The sequence below is a fragment of the Pan troglodytes genome, chromosome 3 (genome assembly GCF_028858775.2).
Source record: "Pan troglodytes isolate AG18354 chromosome 3, NHGRI_mPanTro3-v2.0_pri, whole genome shotgun sequence".
In the NCBI taxonomy this organism is placed as follows: domain Eukaryota; kingdom Metazoa; phylum Chordata; class Mammalia; order Primates; family Hominidae; genus Pan; species Pan troglodytes.
The window spans coordinates 49,267,429-49,283,651 of record NC_072401.2 but is presented as its reverse complement, the minus strand read 5'-3'; the positions used below and the strand labels follow the sequence as shown (position 1 = coordinate 49,283,651).

At 34.8% G+C, this 16,223-nt stretch overlaps 1 protein-coding gene across 4 annotated transcripts in view; it reads left to right on the top strand.

Annotated features, from left to right (window-relative positions):
• The window catches only part of CFAP299 (cilia and flagella associated protein 299), a 692,782-nt gene that overhangs the window by 591,760 nt on the left and 84,799 nt on the right, over nt 1–16,223 (top strand). For all 4 annotated transcript variants that reach the window (XM_063809506.1, XM_063809505.1, XM_001144179.7 and 1 more), the window contains one exon: nt 8,594–8,736. In XM_063809506.1, the coding sequence (XP_063665576.1) occupies nt 8,594–8,736 (143 nt within the window). The remainder of the gene's footprint in view (nt 1–8,593; nt 8,737–16,223) is intronic.

Genomic DNA, 16,223 nt, shown 5'->3' with positions numbered 1-16,223 from the left:
GGTGCACTGAACCCACTGACCTGCACCCATTGTCTGGCACTCCCTAGTGAGATGAACCCGGTACCTCAGATGGAAATGCAGAAGCCACCCGTCTTCTGCGTCGCTCATGCTGGGAGCTGTAGACTGGAGCTGTTCCTATTTAGCCATCTTGGCTGCTCCCCAATCATCTTATTCTTAACCACTTGTTCTTCAAGCTAAAATTTTAAGTAATGAAAGATACCCACTTGTGTTTTGCTTAGAATTTCAGCACAGTTATTTCATAACTTTTGTTCAACGATGTAGTCTTTTCATTTTGTTTTTATGTTATTCTAGAAATTTATTTTACACAAAATATTTTGCAAAATGTTATTATTCTAATAAAAAATAATGCAAGTAAAGATTGCCTGCACAATAGCTAATGGGTTATTACTAGCATAAAACCCATCTTTTCTGTATAAATATTTTGTATTGGATCAACTTATTCAACTGTCTTAGAAGTTTTTTAATTCACTCTTTTGGATTTTCTAAGTAAATTACCAGTTCATATATAAATATAATAATTTTATTTTCTTCTTCCAAGTACTTAAAGCTCAATTTTTAAGAATTTTCAATCCCTGGACATTCTAGAACATTTTGGATACTAATGTTGAGACAAGATATTCTTAAATTATTCTTAATTTCACTGGTAATTCAAAATAAAGCCATTTAGTCAGGTGCAGTGGTTCATGCCTGTAATCCCAGCACTTTGGAAGGCCACGGTGGGTGGATCATTTGAGGTCAGGTGTTCGAGACCAGCCTAGTCAACATGGTGAAACCCCATCTCTACTAAAAATACAAAAATTAGCTTGGAGCAGTGGCGTGTGCTTGTGGTCCCAGCTACTCGGTAGGCTGAGGCAGGAGAATCACTTGAAACTGGGAAGCAGAGGTTGCAGTAAGCCGAAATCGTGCCACTGCACTCCAGTCTGGGCAGCAGAGCCAGACTCCATCTCGAAAAATATAGTAAATAAATAAATAAATAAAGCCATTTAAAATATAGATATGTCTTATAAAATAGGAGAGAAAAAAACAATGATTCCCCCTGAGAAATCAATCCCCAACCATTGCAAAATGAACAAGCCAGCTATATGCAAAATTCTTAGTTTCTTATGGTAAATAACTACAGATTGCAAAGTGGCTGCAATTATCCACTTTGTCCTTTGTCCATGACCTTTTGCAATGACACTTGGTAGCTCCTCCCATCAAGAGAAGAAGTCACTCTGCCCTGCCTCTTGAGTCTGGACTGGCCTGCAACCTGCTTTGGCCAACAGGATGTGGAAAATAAAAGTGTGCTTGTTCTGAGCCCAAGCCTCCAACAGGAAAGACAAAGAACTGTGCTAAACATAACCCTGTGAATTGTATGAATAGTGAAAATTATATATTTTATATATATGTAAAACTGCGATTGACTGAGATAATATAGAATTTAAAAAGTTATCAGCACAAAACATTCAGAAAATAACTTGTTGCACAGAGATTTATAATGATGGGCATTTCTAAATGTTAGAAAACAATAGTTGATTCGCAGAGAACTTAGGCTACATTTGCAAAATCACTTATGTTCTGAAACAAAAAGAAGGGTCCCTAAAATTAATGATTCATTAGCGCATTCAAGAGATTTAAAATTCTAGCACATAACGATTCCTTCATTTGTCTCTATCAGAGAGCACACTGACAGTCTGCTCTCTGGGTAACACAAGAACTTAGCTTTGTTTGACAACTCTCATTCCCTGGAAAAGGATGTTTCAGTTTCAGTACAGCAACATACTGCTTAGCATGCTTTTTTTTTTTTTTTTAAGTGACTTTGGCTTCACTGTCAATAAAGTCCCATTTCGATGTATCAGTTTTATGTCCCCTCATTAGTATTTGGCAAGAAAAATCAGGCAACACATGTAGTCAGCTTATAACAAGTTTATGAATTTGTATTTTAATCCACTTCTGGGAAAAGACAAGCAGCCAAAGATCCAAATGATATATTAATGGTCTAAATTTTACTCTAATTCATCTTTTTCCAATATATGAGAGGTAATGAGGACCTAACTAAGTATTGCATAAGTCTTTTCAACTAACATTGGTTCACTTTTGAGGTCACAGGCTCCCTCAGTAAAATCTCAGATTCTACATGCCCCTTGGTGTCTTATTCCCCACTTCAATATCAGAAGCAATGTGTCTTGATATTTCTTCATTGCTTGTTCGTGTGGGGATTTTTTACATGGTTAACCAAAAACTAGTATTTTCTGCTTAGGTTGCCAATAAATAGATCCGTATTCATGGCTTCAAATGAATAGCATGTGATTCTTTTAATGCTTTTGTTGGTTGTACCTTGACTTGTTCTAGATAGGATTAAAGGGTTTTATCTAAGGAAAATATGAATTTTGGAAGTTTTTCCTTTATAAACATAGCATCATCATTTTTAAAAGCCTTTTAATATATAAAGTATCGTTTTCATGTGTCTTTTGGGAAATTAACTGTGATTAAAAATGTTATTAGAATGAAAAAGATCATATATTGTATGATTCCACTTTTATGAAAAATCCAGAAAAGAGACTCTATAGAGATAGAAAGTAGATTAGTGATTGCCTGGGGCTGGGGGTGGAGATAGGGATGGCTACAAATGTCATAAGGGATCTCTTGGGAGTGATGAGAATATTCTAAATTGGAGTTGTATTGTGCAACTCCATAAATTTACCAAAAATCATTGAAATCACTTAAACTTCAGTGTGAATTTTTATATTTAAGTATAGTTAAGTAAACTATACTTAAACAAAGCTTTTATTTAAAAATGTTTTTAGTTAAACCTAAGCAATTATTTATAACATTTTAAAATTATTCTTAAGTCTATAGGGCTCTGAATAACAAAGCTTTCAGTTACTGAAATACATCACACTCAGGCTGAAATAAACCTAATTCTTCAAGGGGCTCTTTTGACCTATTTGCCCCATTCTGGATGCCACAATAGTGGTTTTATTGTCAATTGGGTGTGTCTTGTATATATGTGTGTGTATGTGTATATATATATGTATATATATACCTATATGTATACATATATACACATATATACATATATACCTATATATACGTATATGTATATATAGGTATATATAGGTATGTATGTATGTATACATAGGTATGTATATATACATATATAGGTATATATATAAAATAACTAAAACGTTTGTTTCAATTTTAGCTTCAAATTATATAAAAAGTTTTAACTGTGAATAACTAAACTTAAGAAAGAAACTGAACCATGTATGGCAACCCTAACATAACTATATACACCAGGCAATGGAATTCTGATATGATTATTCCATTTCCACATCCCCTAAGGAATTTATAAAACTCTTAACATGCTACAAATACAATAGCAACATTAATGACAAAAGTTTTCAAAAGCAATAGATATTATTTATTGAGTGCTTACCATGTATCAGGCATTACCAAGGGCTTAGCAAAATAGTGTTATTTAATTCACACACCAATTTAGGTATTATTATGCCCATTTTATTATAGAGGAAACTAAATCTTAAAATGTATTACTAACTTACCAGTGTCACACAGTAAGTAGGTGACAGAGCCAGCATTTGAATCCAAGTCTATCCATCATGCAGTAGATAAGAACCTGAATATCATGGGAAGCCAAGCTGGGTGTGAGTTTGGATGCTCCCCTCTCTAGCTACATATCCTTGGGAGTTACCAAAACTCTCAGTGCTTTCATCTCCCACATTTATAAAATGAGGGTAATAATGCTATCTAGCCATTATAAAATGTTTGAAACAATTAAATGAGATAATGAATGTGAAGCTTTTAAAACTTCACTCGGAATATAGTGGCTTCTTAATAAATGATAACAAGTATTCATAGAAGAAATAATTACTATTAACTCTGGAGCAAAATATGCATTTTGAAATGAATACACAATTAACTGAGACTGTTAGTTTAACTTCATTCAAATTCTTAGGCAATCCACAAAATATAAATAAGGCAGTGAAATTTCAACCAACCCTCAAGTTCTTGACAACTATTAATATCTGCCACCACATCTGTCTGATTATCAGTGTTATCACTTCTTCTGCCTCTATAACCCTCAACTGTGCCATTTAAAAGATGTATTTCTAAAATTAAATGTTTAGTTGTAATTTCCTGACAATTTGTCAGCAATTACTACATACTAATAATTCCAATCGGATTTCAAAAATAATTTAATAAAGCATTGTGTTCATTAGAAAAATATTTTATTTTAGCAAACTTTTAAAAAATTTCACTAAAAAGTCTTCTTAAAAATCTTCCCAAGTCTTTGTAGATTCTGTGGCACATATACACCATGGAATACTATGCAGCCATAAAAAATGATGACTTCATGTCCTTTGTAGGGCCATGGATGAAGTTGGAAACCATCATTCTCAGCAAACTATGGCAAGGACAAAAAACCAAACACCACATGTTCTCACTCACAGGTGGGAATTGAACAATGAAAACACTTGGACACAGGGTGGGGAACATCACACACCAGGGCCTGTTGTGGGGTGGGGGGAGGGGTGAGGGATAGCATTAGGAGATATACCTAAGGTAAATGACGAGTTAATGGGTGCAGCACACCAACATGGTACATGTATACATATGTAACTAACCTGCACTTTGTGCACCGTAGAACTTAAAGTGTATATATATATATATATATATATATATATATATATATATATCTTCCCAAATCTTCTTATAGTTTTACACATATGTAACCATACTTGGAAAGACATAATGAGGGAATTTACATTTGTTCTATGCAGGTTTGTGTGAGAACAGCCACAGGTGATTATCGTTTTTGCGTTTAGAAGCTTAGGTTTAAAAAATTTAATTGGGCATTTTCTGGTTGAAAATTTAAAAAAATCATAGATACAATGATTAATAACCAGAATTCTAATTGAGAAAATAAACAACAGTATTTGCATGATGTTTACAAATTGGGTGCTCAGGGCAGATGACCCTGACAGCACATGAATGTAAGCTAAGCAGTTCCAGGCAGGCAGGGAGTCTCTGTTGCTCTACATACTTAAAGGAGAATCATGAAGAAAGAGGCTGCTCAATGGCCAAACTAGCTAAATGCTCAGGTTTAAGCAGGATTCTGTTGTTTTGTTTGTTTTTGTTTTGCTTTGTTTTTGGTAGAAACTTGCTGGATTTTTCAGGAAGGTGCTTAAGAGCACAGAACTAATAAATCTAAGTGAGACACTGAGAGTAGTTTGAGTGACTTGCCCAGGGCTGTATATGACGATTCTAGAGGGACCCGCACTTATACTCCGCTTGACCTCACTTAAAGTCCTCCAGCATCAGAAAACCAAGAATTCACAAAAATCACAGAGCAGACATTTAACTCTCACAGAGCTGGAGAAGTGATATTTGAAATAAATTTAATCAGGTTTCAGGGAAAAGGGGATTTAACTGACCCAAGAAGGCTATATATAGTAACATAAAATAGTGAAATTATGGCCAAATGTATATAATTTTAGATTATCAGTCATTTTACTTACAAGAACAATGAAGTGTAAAGAAATTTTGGTATTAACTTATGATAAACACCAAGACTTCACGTTTGTTTTCAAGTTCTTTAAATCGACATCAATTTTATAATTTTTATGTATTCATTTTCTGCTTAATCTAGAAATAATGGCAGTGAATTCATCAAAGTGATCATGAATTGCCTATATGTTCTTCTAGTTCTATCAATTTGTGCTTTAAATATCTTGAAACTTTGTTTTTAAAGTTTCACTCAAGTTTTGAATTGTATGTTTTTCTGTGACATTAACCTTGTATCATTATGTAGTGAAGCTCCATCCCTAGGAATGGTTTTTATGTGAAAATCCATTTTGTCTAATATTAGTATACTGATAACTGCTCTTTTTGGATAAAAACTCTCCTGTATGTATGTTTTTTGATCACTTAACTTTCAACCTTTAAGTGTTATTGTGTTTCATGATATATGATACATATATATATTCTAATAAGCTTGTTTTTAACTTAAACATTTAGTTATTTATACTTATTACAAATACTTAATTATTTTAACTTATTATAATCTGTGTGAGTTTGCTAAGGCTGACACTACAAAATACCCCAGACAATGCCTTAAGCAACACAATTTTACTTTCTCACAGTTCTGGAAGTTGGAAGTCCAAGATAATTGAAGGGGTTGGCAGATTTGGTTTCTTAGGAGGGCTGTTTTCCCTTTCCTTGCAGATGGCCATCTTCTTGCCGTGTCCTCACATAGTCTTGACTCTGTGCACATGCACCCTGGCATCTCTCTGTGTGTCCACATTTACACAATCAGCTTGGATTAGAGCCCACCCTAAAAAGCTCATTGTAATGTATTCACATTTCAAAAGGCTCTGTCTTCAAATACAGTCACCTCTGTGGTACTGGAGTTCAAGGTGTCAACATATGAATTTGGGGAGGACACAATTGAACCCATGGCACTATCTTTACATTTTGTGTATTTTATTTTTCCTAACTCTTCTATAATTTTCCTTTTCATTATTGCCTTCTATTTAATTGGTTGATTAACTTTATATATCCCACTATAATTTAAAGGTCATATATACTATTTCTTATTTATTAATAATCATCCTAGATTTATACACACATATGTATCAAATTCTAAAATTGATCAATACATCTGCCCTCATTCTGGAAAATTCCAGAACATCACAACACTTTAATCACTCCCTCCAAACATACAAGTTTATTTCAAACATTTTAAACATATTATTCTTTTTATTTAAGAAGCCATTATTGTTGTTTTATACAGTCAATATTTGTTTCTATGTACCTCTATATTTGCAACTTTCTTTGATTATTATCTTTTCTTTATCTTTGACTTGACAGCTAGAATCACTTCCTTTTGCTTGAAATATATCCTGCAGAATTTCTTTGAGCAATGATCTGATGTTAGTCAAATCCCTCATTATTGTTTTGGTCTGAAGATGTTTATATTTTGCTCACTGGAAAGAATTTTCCCTGGCGTACTGTTCTTGGATAATTCTTATATTTTCTGGATTCACTGAAGATAGTACTTCATGCATTTTTGATTTCTCAGCTTTCTGTTGAGGCAATAAGTTCTATGCGCCTCTGTCTCTGAAAGGGTAGAATTTGTTTCCGGCATCCTCACCCCACAAGGTCATGGAAACCTTGCTTGAATTCCCTGAGGTTGGGCAAATGCTTTCAGAACAAAGATTATTTTAAGGCCCTGCTCTCCTCTCTGGGTTCCTGCTTTCACTTAGTTTTCGGACTCTGAATATTTCTTTTCCTTGCCAGGGCATCAATGCATTTTATAAGTTATTGTTTTAGATTTTATTCAGAATTTTTATTTGTTTTTAGTAGGAAGGTCAGTCACAATATCTAGTCTGCCATTCTGCTGGAGAAATAAGTTTGGTTCATCTCTCATTTAAAGACAGTGGGGAGGATATTTGGGATATTTTTCTTTTTCTGTAATATAATTCCATGGGTGGGGGCTTCTCTGTGTGTGTGTGTGTGTGTGTGTGTGTCCCAATATGACATAACTGACATTGGGAGCAAGCTTGATGGTGAAAAGATGTCCAGCACCTTTAGGAATGAATATGAAATTATGAAATATTGAGAATTATAGCTCATGTCCTTGTTTAAGGAGGTGCAGCCTTGCTAGACATTGGTCTGTAGTGTGAGTCGCAAGAAGTCTCTGAGTTACCGTTTGTTTATAATTTGTGCTGCATAAATTAAGAAATAAGTGGCTTAAAAGCATGGAGAAATTGATACTAATTTACATGGAGTTATGTGGGCAAAATGAAAAGGGCTGAGGATTGAAGTCTGTATAAGAATGCACCCAGGAATAACAAAGAATGCTAGTTTCTCCTGCCATATCTGTAGGATATATAACTAATCCATCACAACACTTTCTCCCCTTAACCAAGAACTTGCTTGAGAATCCTTTTGAGCACAGTATTCTCAGCATTCAGTGTTAAACAATCAGAGAAGGCAATCAAGATAAAGCTATCAGCATAATAACAACTAATTGTTAATTGTATCTCTGTTGTTCTTTTCGTTTTTCAACTGGAATATTGCAATATTGTTAGTACTTTTTTTTTTCTTTGGAGACGGAGTCTTGGTCTGTCACCCAGGCTGGAGTGCAGTGGCGCGTTCTTGGCTCACTGCAACCTCTGCTTCCTGGGTTCGAGCGATTCCCCTGCCTCAGCCTCCCAAGTAGCTGGGATTATAGCCGCCCTCCACCACGCCCGGCTGATTTTTTGTATTTTAGTAGAGATGGGGTTTCACCATGTTGGCCAGGATGGTCTCGATCTCCTCACCTCGTGATCTGCCCGCTTCGGCCTCCCAAAGTGCTGGGATTACAGGCGTGAGCCACGTGCTCGGCGAGTAACATGTGTTTTTAGCTGCAGTGGGGAAAAAGAAGCTGTTCAATGTTATAACCACTCTTTCAGAAGCCCTGCTTCCTATGGTCACTCATATTAGTGTTTTACATCATTCTATCCTATGGCATTCCATAATAAATCAGCTCTTTTATATTTTTGTCTTATTCTCTATTCTGTGCTACCAGTCCGTGATCTTTATTCGTGACAGAAATTCTCATGGGCAAGAGATATCAGGATACATCGACTATGCCCACAGGCTAAAGACGGAAGATTTTGAAGTGTACTTTACTGGAAAAAAAAGACTTCTTCCAAGGCCTACAGATATAAGGTAAATTACATACAATTCTTGCACCCTTAGAGGCAGGGACAAAGACTTTTTATTTTATGGTCTACATTGTGCCTAAAATGCTAATGTATATATAACAGGAATGTGGTATAACTGATTATTAATATGAAAATAACTAAATCTTAAAATAAGGAATAAGCATAGATGCATTGTTTTTCCTTTAACAGCCTGAGAAAAAGGATTCTTCAGAGACAAGATAAGTAAATTCCCAGTGATATTCCTTTTCAATGATAAGTAGTGCCTAAATTTTGTTAACCTCATGAGGCTTTTGCAGCACTTGGGACTTGGTCTGTCCAGAAGCCTCAAGAGCTGCTCATCTAACATGTTTTCCTCCACTTTTCTTTGGTCACCAGCCAAAGTGCTGGCCCCTGATCAGCTCACCCTCATTTCTCTCATCTCTGTCCTATTCTGGGACACCCATTCCTTAACACCCATCATTCTTTTTACTACCAATGCTTGCCTTTTATTCTAGAACCCTTATCTATCACCTAGCATCTACCCTACACTGCCAATCTATTCACAGATGGGTTCTTCTACTCCCTTCTAAATAGCATGCAAGCTAAAACTTTTTATTCCCTCTTACTTAACTATAGAACCCCAAAATTAAGTAGCAGCATTATGCTTTAACTCTCCACTGCTGTATTCAGATCATTATTTGATGATTATAACAATACCTACCTCCTCTGAGATGCCTGTTATCCTCTATCCACCCTTACTGATATTATCTGAAGACTTCCTTATCCATCACCTTTTTTTGATTTGTTTGTTTTTGAGATGGAGTCTCCCTCTGTCGCCCAGGCTGGAGTGCAATGGTGCAATCTTGGATCACTGCTACTTCCACCTCCCGGGTACAAGCCATTCTCTTGTCTCAGCCTCCCATGTAGCTGGGACTACAGGCACATACCACCACGTCTGGATACTTTTTGTATTTTTAGTAGAGACAGGGTTCCACCATATTGGTCAAGCTGGTCTCAAACTCCTGACCTCAGGTGATCCACCGGCCTCAGCCTCCCAAAGTGCTGGGATTACAGGCGTCAGCCACCGAGCCTGACTCCCATCTCCACTGTAATGGACTTAGCTCTTTCCTATCCTACCTAGGATAACATTTCATTTAACTTCTCTCTTGCAGTAATGCCCATTGCCCATGTCTTTTTGATTTTTGGTTGTATCTGACCTACTAACATTCCAAAGTCGATCGATCCAGATATTTTTTCCACTGCACTTGTAGCTACCCCACTGGGTACTGCTGAAGGAAATTTTAGGAAATTTCACAAAACTGTGGATTGCTGTGCTAATAACTTATGGTTTCCAAACTCAATTGAGTCCTTTATGATTCTTAAAACTTATGTTCAAAATTAAAGTCATTTTAATTCCTGAAGCCTGCTATTGCTTCTGTGTCACCTGTCTTGGCAAATGGCATCACCCTTGAAACCAAAGGCAAAATCCAGATGTTATCCTAGACCTCTTGTTTTTTATCACCACCTTTATAACTAATAATTTATTAAAAACACTGAATTCTATTATCTTAGCAGCTTTGTTTTGTTAAAGCAAATTTAAGATATCTCATTTCACCTGCAAACACTTCAGCATGGATCTTTATCTGATACCATTTTTAAAGAAAACATCTTGGCATTATCATACCTAACAAAATACTTTCCTTAATGTCATCTAATACCTAGTTCACATTTCATTTTCACCCTTAATAACATTTAATTGACTGTCTAATTTATTTTTTATAGTTTGTTTGACCAGTCAAAATTCAAGTGATTTTGTGTTTTGTCTTACTATATCTTGACCTCTTGCATGCTTTTTTTTTTTTTTACAACAGTCCCCCTCATTCTTTTTATCTTCTACGCTATTGATTTGTTGGAGAAACCAGGTCCTGATAAACATTGTCCTCAAATGTCTCACATTCTTGATTTTACTGATCCAGTAAAATCGTGCTGTTTATTCTACTATCTATGTTCCTCTATTCCCTATAAACTGATTTGATTAAATGCAGTATAATTTTTTTCTAAGTAAGAAATTTTAATATGTGATGCTCTGTACTGACTATTGCCCCAATTTTAGATCTCCTGAGCTCAATCAGTAGGTTCAGGTGGTGTCAGTCTAATTACTTCATTACAAGATTTTCCATAAAATTTCACCCAATGGTGTTAGCATCTATTATTGAAAGCTACCTAAATGTTTTTACTAAGGGTTGAATAATGGTGAATCTATAATTATATTATTTATCCTGAATTTTTTAACTTGAATTCTTCTGTAGAGAAAAACTTTTCCTTATCACTTATTTGGTTACCTTGAAATAAATTCATGCAGAAATACAAAATAAATATTTTTTTCATTTATAGAAAATTTGAAGCCAGAAACACAAAAGAGTGTAGAGATTATACCAAATTATTTTTCAGAGTAGTTGTATCATTTTGTATCCATGAGAAATACTGTATAAGTGATCTGGTTACCCCTCATCCTCACCAACACAAGATATTAACAAACTGTTCTTTCCCACTGTAGTGAGTTATAAATGATCTCTCAATGTGGTTTTCATTTTTATTTACTTGATTATTTATTAGATTGGGTATCTTTTATTGGCTGTTCAGATTTTCTTTCTGTGAAGTACCTATTAAGATTTTTCCCTGTTATTTCAAGTGAGCTATTCTTTTTCTTGCAAATTATAAGATTCATTTTATTTATTTTTGGATATTGATTAATCCTTTGCCTCTTATGTGTATTTCAAAATATCATCTCTCTGTGTGTAGTTCTTCTTCTTTTTTTTTTCATTGATTTTGGTGGTCAGAAATCAGAAGTTCTGATAGTCATCTTAATGCATTTTAAACTTTACCTCTGCAGTTTGTGCTTTTGTATTTTGTTTAATAAACCCCATCCTTTTTGGAAGTCATAAATATACTGTCTTATAGGATATTATAGTTTTGCTTTTGATTTTATATCTTTAACTGCCCAGTATTAATATAGCATATGGTAGTTAGGCAGTTGTTATTAGGGGAAAAAGTCCCTTAGGTATATGAAGTTCCATACTTAGTTTGATTCAGAACTAAAGCCAAAATTTAAAATTAAATATTTCATAAAGTCTCTATATCCTTACCTTTTAGCATGTTCTTTTATTCTATGCAGAGACAAACATTTTGTGGCTATGATTAGAATCTGGTCTTGCATTTTTACTGTGGAAAATATAAATGTCAATAGACAGCTGCTACTATTATGAAATGTAGCAGTAGAAAGGGCCCTGACCAAACTGGCAATCTTTTCAATTCAGCTTCCATCTTAACTATGTCTTTAAGATTCAGTGCTTTCTTTTTGACACACTTGTAATTTTAAGTGGATAGCAGGTTACAGTTTCAAGTTCCTTCACACTTCCCTATTGATATGGGCATGACAAGCATTATTCTTACCATCAGAGAGAGGAAAAGATAAAGAGTAAACCACTTACTAAAGTTCATAAGTGAAACACTGATGAGACAGGACAAGTTCTTCAGCATTCTAATTCACTGTTCACCTCTAGAACACTATTCCTGGTTTAAGCTTTTATATCCCAAGGACAACTGTACCATGTAGAATCATTTATAAGCTCCGCATATATTTGCATACATTTCCATGTTTATGCATGTGTCGAACAAAGATCTAAGGCTTGCCTATAGAGCTCTACCCATCCCTCAGATAGGATAATCAAGAGGAAATGAAAAACTTTTCTTTGTGTTTCTTTTTAGAGCTTCCATGAAATATTCATACCCTTGACCAGAAAATGACCTTAAATACTAAAGCTTTGAAAGGTATTATTGTCAAATTTCCCTTGAAGTCCCATTGTCTGTTTTATTAAAATGTTTAACGTTCCAAGCCCCTGAAGTTAGAATTATACGCACTTATCCTGTGCTTAAGTGCATTCTCATGAAAGCATTCTGGTAACATATTGGCTGATTCTCAAGTTTAAAAAGGAAAAAATAAAGCAGTAAATGAACCCAGGGTTTCTACAAATAGTATTAAAATATTGCCTATTTTTAAAGTTATTAATGCTTTTCCAAATTCGAATATGGTGATTGTTCATTAGAATATTAGTTTAGTCTTTTCAGCAGATATTCACTGAATTTGAAAGAGGGGGAAATACTTTGAGCGAAAACCTACTAACTAAAGGAGACTTGCCGCAACTACCTAGCTCCTTGATACGCAAAGTATAGTCCATGAACCCACAGTGAAGCATCTCAGGCTCTCTTCCAACCACTGAGTTAGAATCAGTATATTAACATGATCCTCAATATTTCCATATGCTTATTTATCTTAGTTTGTGCTGCTGTAACAAAATACCACAGACTGTGTAATTTATAGACAATAGAAATTTATTTATCATGGTTTTGGAGGCTGGAAAGTCCAAGACCAAGGTGCTGGCAGAATTGCCATTTGGTGAGGCCTCCTTTCTGCTTCCAAGATGGTGCCAGAAAAGGGCTTAAACTAGTTCCCTCCAGTTTCTTTATAAGGCACTAATCCATTTCTGAGGCAGAAGTATCATGACTTAATCACTTTCCAAAAGCCCTACCACTTAATACACCAGTTTTAACATAAATTTTGAAGGGGACACATTCAAACCATAGCAATATTAAATTTTGAGAAGCATGCCCTAGACTGGTGCTCTCTGCTAGGGTAGCTACTACACGCATATGGCCACTGAGTACTTGATGTATGGTTAACCTTGAATTAAGATGTACTGTGAGTGTAAAATGCACACTTGATTCTGAAGACTTCTCATAAAAATACAAAATGTCTTATTAGTAATTATTATTTCATGTTAAAATAATAATGTGATAGATATTTTGAGTTAAAATACATTATTAAAATAATTTTACCTATTTCTTTTTATTTGTTTTTAATGTGACTACTAGAAAATTCAAAAATACATCTGTGGTTCACATTGCTGGCTCATATCGTATTATATCTCCATTAAGCAACACTCTTCTGGTCTACTTGTCCCCAACCCAGAGGCTCAATCTCACCCCAATCTTTAGAACCAGTACTAATCTTAGATAGGTATGATGTAAAAAGCCAGAAACCAGAGATCACCAATTAGTCATTGGACCAGATCTGCCTGCAGAAATTTTTATTTGGCCTGCACAATTGTATGTAAAATTGTGTCAATGTTTCAGAAACAAAATATTTCCCACAAAATATCTTGGACTTGAAATTTTCTTTAAACTTATAAGATCTCTCATCTCAACCATCATCTAGAATTAAACTGCAGCTACTTCCTCAGATGGGGCATATTTTTACTAGATTAACACAGACTTCACTAACCACATATATTGATACCACCATCACCCTTGAGTTACTCATGCATAGTACCTGCTAGCTTCTTTTAGGCATTTGAGTTTGTGACTTCTGGTTTAAACTGCTATCTTAGATTCTAGAGGTCATATTTTCTGTTAGCTTAGTTATGATATTCTTTGCTCACCCACTATGAGTGAGTTAATTTCAGCCCTTGGTCTCCCTCAGGTTGTTCCATACCGTGGTTACAAGGTTGAACTGCATCAGAGTCTGAGATGATTATGATGATGATTTAAAAACAATGATGATGTTAACTGAGCACTTAATGTGCATAGTACTAATTAATAACTAAAGCACTGTACTAAATAATTTATATATTACATATTATATATAAATATTATATATTACATTTACAAATATTATATTATATATAATATTTCATTTTCTCTTTACAACAACCTTATAGGTTAGGGACCTGATATGGTTTGGCTGTATCACCACCCAAATCTCATCTTGAATTGTAATCCGTATAATCCCCATATCACGGGAGGGACCTGATGGAAGGTAATTGAATCATGGGGGCAGTTTTCTCCATACTGTTCTCAGGATAGTGAGTGACTTCTCACAAGATCTGATGGTTTTATAAGCAACTGGCATTTCCCCTGCTGGCACTCATTCTCTCTCCTGCTTTCCTGGGAAGAGGTGCCTTCTGCCATGATTGTAAGTTTCCTGAGGCCTCCCCAGCCATGTGGAACTGTAAGTCAATTAAACCTCTTTTCTTTATAAACTTCCCAGTCTTGGGTGTTTCCTTATAGCAATATAATAATGGACTAATACAAGACCTTTTTCACATTTTAACACTTAAAAAACCTGTATCATTAAAGTGTTAGCTGGCTTAACCAAAGTTATATACAGACACATACATATGTACAACCAGAAATCCAGGACCAAACAGAGATCACTGCCATTATTTTTTTTTATTCAGTACATTATTCCATTTAAGACTTTGACATGTAAAGATGTCACTTTTGACCTCAAATCCATATCCCAATCCTTCCCAGGTCATATTTTTTTTTGTCAGAAGTGTGTCTCATGTGACAAGACCTAATTTAGGAATATTTTTCAGAACTTTAAGCAATCCTGCTGTCCACAGTTAAGACTAGGAAATTTTGGCCATCCTGTACCCACCCTTGCCACTTCCTTCTTTCATTGAGCTTGGCAGAAAACACCCCTTTGTGCTTAACCAGGCTTTCATTTTCAGTCACTGTGAGTAAGAATTATAGTGTCCCCACAGCTTTGTGTGTGGAAGAGCTCTGAACAGAATTAAAAGTGACCTGTAATTGTGGTTTCAGCCTAAAAGTCTTTAGGGAAACATTGGCCCTGACTTGTTGAACCTCAGTTATGTCCCAGGATACTTTTAGAATCTACTCATATCCTCTGAACTGTGGTTCAAAAAAATTTTGTAATATCTACTTGGAATTCTTTTACAGATAAATTTAATTTTCCAATACTTAACTCATTTTAGCTTCTCTTTATTCCAAGCTAAATATTAAGTACTGTCTCTCATGGAAAATTCAGAAATGGAGCAGAGATCCCAAAAGCCATATACTGTGCATATAACCCATAAACTAGGACTAACAATTCCTACTGAATCCTTACTAGAGTATCTGTCTGTGTCATCTAATGATAGAAATTATTCATGCACAGTTTGGTCCATTGCTTTAAAAGAAAAAGTCAGAATCCCAGAGCAATCACTTGGTAGTTTCTTTAGTTGTCTGGAATGTGTTTCCTTGAAGATTGTGTCTCTGGATAAACCTTAAGTGAATAATTAGAGATCTCACAGAACCTCTAGTTTATTGACACTGACTGTGGTTAAGACAGGATTACTCTTTACATAAGATTTTTTCCAACTTTTTAAAATTTTTGGTCAAAAATACACAACATAAAATTTCAGTTTAACCATTTAAAGTGTACAGTTGAGTGACATTAAATACATTCAAATTTTTGTGCAACTTTTCCAACTTTTTATTATTAATTTTTTTTAAGTTTTGGAAAAGTTCAAAGAATAGTACAATGAAGGCTAATATACTCACAACCTAGACAAAACAATTGTTAACATTTTTCCAAACTTGCTTCAATTCTCTTTTGGTATTTTGGTGTGTGTTTATTTGTGTCTATGTTTGTACTATTTGAAAGTAGCT